This window comes from Phalaenopsis equestris, unplaced genomic scaffold (genome assembly GCF_001263595.1).
Source record: "Phalaenopsis equestris unplaced genomic scaffold, ASM126359v1 Scaffold000725, whole genome shotgun sequence".
Lineage (NCBI taxonomy): Eukaryota > Viridiplantae > Streptophyta > Magnoliopsida > Asparagales > Orchidaceae > Phalaenopsis > Phalaenopsis equestris.
The window spans coordinates 528,753-533,277 of record NW_018165165.1 but is presented as its reverse complement, the minus strand read 5'-3'; the positions used below and the strand labels follow the sequence as shown (position 1 = coordinate 533,277).

Here is a 4,525-nt window from a genome sequence, read left to right as displayed (position 1 = left end):
GAGAGAGAGAGAGAGAGAGACACACACACACACACACACATACATATATAAGCGATAGGCATGTAATAAATATTCCTTTCATCAATAGGTTAAGCTTTTGGGCACCAATAAGAAAATTCAAATACAAGAAATGGCAATGCGATCAATTGGACCAATTTTGGCATGCTTTCATTAAGTTAAATTAACATTGAAAATTAACCATTCTTTATGGACTTGATTGATAAAAGAATGCAAGGATAAATATTCAAATTATCCAATAATAAACTGTTAATTTTGCACGAAAAAAGAATGCATAAAAAATTAAATAAAAAAGAAGGGCTCCAAACTACGAACTTGTGTAGAAAAGAGCAGCAGTATAAAACAAACAAATTCCGATTCATCACTGTCTTTGTTCTCTCCCTAAATCTCCACAGATCTCTGGTTAAGCGCAACATATCTCCATCTCTCCTTCTCCACGAAATCAGCATCCAAAAACTTAGCAACAAAAACCCAAAACATGTACGCATCTTCAAAATTAACCAGAAAACCAAGCGATGCACTCACAGCACTAATCCCCACATCACTGCTCTCCTTCTTCCTGCTGCCCGAAGAAACGATCCCGATAACTCTCTTCTCCAGTACCCTGTTCTTCTCTAGTTCATATTTATGATCTGAGAACCCAATGTTCTGAAGAAATCCGCAGTTTAATGAAATGTTACTTCTGTCCGCCAGTTTCTGAACAAGCGCAGGCTCCACCTTTTCTCCTTTCCAGTCATACACATTGAATGCTATTGCAGATCCTCTATCGAACTTCACTTCTGGTCCATAAATCCTCACCAATGTATTACCATTGCTCGAGTTAGGATGCCTCAGCTTCTTCAGCGCAATTACTAACCAATTTGTTATGCATCTCAGTCTGGTTTGGATGACTGGTAGGCCAAGTGAGTCAGCGTGATTCAGACCTCTGAGTTCAATCTCTACGTCTTGATCGGGCTCCTCTCTCCCCGCATTGTCTTCTACCATCGCTTGGCTCTCTTCTTCTACAATTTCTGATTGTGCTTCTTTTTTTTCAGATGCTTCACCTTCATCATAGTTCTTCTCTGCCTTCTGAATCGAGCTCAATGGGCCGGAAAATGATCTCGTGTCCATATCTTCGTCTCCAGATTGTGAATGCGTGCTTCTTGCTCGAGCAATGCTGACGACGCCAATGCTTCTGGCTAGCACAGACGTCTCCAGGACTTCGTGGCTCGATTTCTTGATGAAGAGTCCAGCAAACCCTGATGGATTTTCGCCGAACACTTTGTAGAAGGAGCAGATGATGAAATCCGGCTGGATAAGAGCCATGCCCATTGTATCCATGTCCTTTGGACCCAAAGTGCAGGCATCGAGCACCACATGCCATCCCCTCTCCTGCGCCATTTTCAACCAGAGATAAGGGTATCTAACCCCTGTCATCCTGGACATGAGAGGGAAAATAAACAAACCCTTCTTCTTCTTCTTATTGCTTCTGCTTCCCAGCATCTTCTTAAGTTTCCTGGAATTGATACCGAGACCCGGCCATGAGAAGATCGCCGACTTCACCTTCGCGCCTCTCTTCAGCGCGCATTCCACCATTGGCGTAATCGCTTCGCTCTCGTAGTCGTAGACGGTGAGGAGGCGCTTGTTGGAATGGAAAGGGTAAGTCTCTGCAACCAATCTGAATGCCGTGGTTCTGTTTGCCGTGCAGATCATGACATAGTCTTCCGGCGAGATCTTGAGGAAGCTCATGATGTTGCTCTTAATGGACGATTCGAAGCCGGTGTCCTGCTCGCCATACTGCACTTCGAACTTGAGACTCGCCGATTTGTAGGACATGGTGAAGAAAGGAGAGGGATGAGAAGAAGAAGAGAGGTTATAGGCCTGGGAATGGGAGAAGAGGCCAACGCCGCTGTAATCGAGGCAGATATGATCGGAGAGGTGAGGGTAATCCGTTTCTCTGATGAGATCAGCTTGCGGCATGGTTTCGAGGTAGGATGGGAAAGCGGAAGAGAAGATGGAGAAGGAGTCCAGCAAGGAAGGAAGGGATTCGTGGTTGGTGAATTGGGAGTGGGGGAAAAGGGCTGAGATGGAGAGCGGGTGGTGGTGGTGGTGGCGCAGACTCCGTCGTGATGGCAGAGGCCACAGGCTGAGGTGCAGCAGGCCTCCATGGCTCGCCGGCCACAAGGCGAAGGCATCTCAAGTTTAATCCAGCCTTATTAGACCAGAATGAAAAATATGTTAGGGTTTGTTTTGGGTTGGATTATTATGTTTGGTGGTATTTAAATAATATTGATAGTATTTTACCCTATAATATCATTAATATTATCAAAATATCATCATAACCGGATCGATCCCCACTTATTTTAACCGGACATAATAATTTTTGTTGTTTAAGATAATTTTTTTTGTTGTTTTATTTTTCAGATCGTAACTACAATTCTATTTGGTGAATTGTTTTCTTGTTATTTTTTAAAAATTTATTATAGTTGAAAGTTTTTTTTTCAAACATGATATGTTAAATCACCGTAGCTTTTTAAACAACATCCAATAAAAAAATTATTACATCCGGACTTAGTTGAAGTGTGTCACGTGGCAAGTGGACTCCATCTCTCTAAAAACGCACCCTATTAAAGTGGGGTCCACTTACCACGTGGCAAATATCCACTAGACTCCGAACTCAAATTTGTGTGTGGTACAATAATTCCTCCTCTAATACACCCTTAATTTGTTATCAGAAAAACTCGATTCAAATAATTTTGATGGCCATTATTTGTGTTAAACAGAACATTTAACCTTTTTGATGTAAAAGCAGTTTATTTGATTGAGAGAATGGCCTTTTAGGTAATACGTAATGCGTTCAAGGTCTTACATAAGTGACTCAAATGTCCCAAAAAATATATATATATATTATCAAGTGACTAAAGTTTAGCTCATGTATATTTATATTAAATTTGATAAAATAACATAGAATAATAATAGCACCATATCGGCCAAATGTAATGATATGGAAATGCTGATTATATTGCCTTTCAAATACGCTGCATTTGATTATTTAAACATTTGCTTTGTAATGTTTACAGTCCGTTGAATCCCTATTGATGAACGAGGCAGGCCAAATTATTTATGTTAATTTTTCTGTTAACAAGTTTAAATATGACAATTATTAGAAGTCTAGATCATGAATATAGTAATTCCTTAAAAATATTGACTTATATAGCTCTATTCATGGAGTTGTGCATAGACCTCTTACCGTGGGAAAATATTTGCGTACGTAAGTGTTGCGTACATCGGGAGGTTATTTAGAGGGTATAAAGAGGTTATATCCAGGTTATACCCCCTGTAACATTCATGTAACATAACTGTAACCTACAAATAAGTTCCGCGCTTCTGTAGTTCTGATAGTTATAGGTAAGTTACAGGGAGGTTACAGGGGGTATAATGCGGATATAACCCCTCTGTTCCCTCTAAATAACCTCTGACGTACACAGCGCTGCGTACGTCTTACGTACGCAAATATTTTCCCTTACCATGACAAACAAGTCTGTGTATGCTTTGATTGATTTGCAATTCTACCCCTCTGGTATTTTTCTTAAAAAACATTGTATCAGTGCGAATAAAAGCATATTTCGGAGAACTCGCTTATTTCAGCTTTTAAATAAACAAATAATATTATTTTTAAACTGTTAGAAAACATATATCTTCATAGCATTTTTTTAATACTAATCACATAAAATAAATCTCAAATGATAACAATATATAACATTACTTATTATATTTACCCACAAAAATACAATATATATATATATATATATATATATATATATATATATATTATTTATTTAAAAAAGAAAAAAATAATAAAATACTACCAAATGACAACAAAATCCTAAACCTAAATAATTACTTTTTAACCTAAATTTTTGTCTTGAGATATTATATATTAGCAGTTGATCGTTTATGGCAAGGCAGTAGCGGCTGTCGTGTGGCAGTACTCAAGACAATAATAATCAAAGAAAGGAAATTTGAAATTTTCTTTTTCGGTGCTTGAATATAACGGTAGCAAAAGAAATAAATTAGTGTCACATTGCTCCATTAATATCCTTTTTGCATTTAACGGTAAGTTTCATGAATTATTTTTTATAATTTTGTTATTTAAAATGAGAGAAAACAAAATATTATTGATGCGTGCCAGAAGATTTGTGGTGGCAAAGAGCTAAGGCTCTGCTCGTGTTCGGTTCGTTTATATTTCGAGCTCAAAAAGTTTCTTCATGTTCGACTCGTTTGCTTAGCGAGCGGAACACGAGCCGTTCACGAACAAAGAGTCGTTTTGACAACCCTAATCACGTAGTCACAAGATGTTAAGGATTTGGTCAAGATTTAAAACATCATTTGAATCTAAGTTAATATTTTTTTTTTCTATTTTCTTAATTAATGCTTTCAATTGATTATAAATCTTTGCAGCCTTGTAGTCAATTAATTTTTTTTAAAATACTACTCATCATATATATATATATATATATATATAATT

The 4,525-nt window shown here is 37.6% G+C and overlaps 1 protein-coding gene across 1 annotated transcript in view; it reads right to left on the bottom strand.

The window, feature by feature from the left end:
* Positions 1-336: 336 nt before the first annotated feature.
* Positions 337-4,525, bottom strand: part of LOC110030476 (molybdenum cofactor sulfurase-like) — a 21,673-nt gene continuing 17,484 nt past the window's right edge. Inside the window, exon 2 of the mRNA XM_020733201.1 lies at positions 337-2,192. Within this exon, the coding sequence (XP_020588860.1) occupies positions 400-2,192 (1,793 nt within the window). The 3' untranslated portion in view covers positions 337-399. The remainder of the gene's footprint in view (positions 2,193-4,525) is intronic.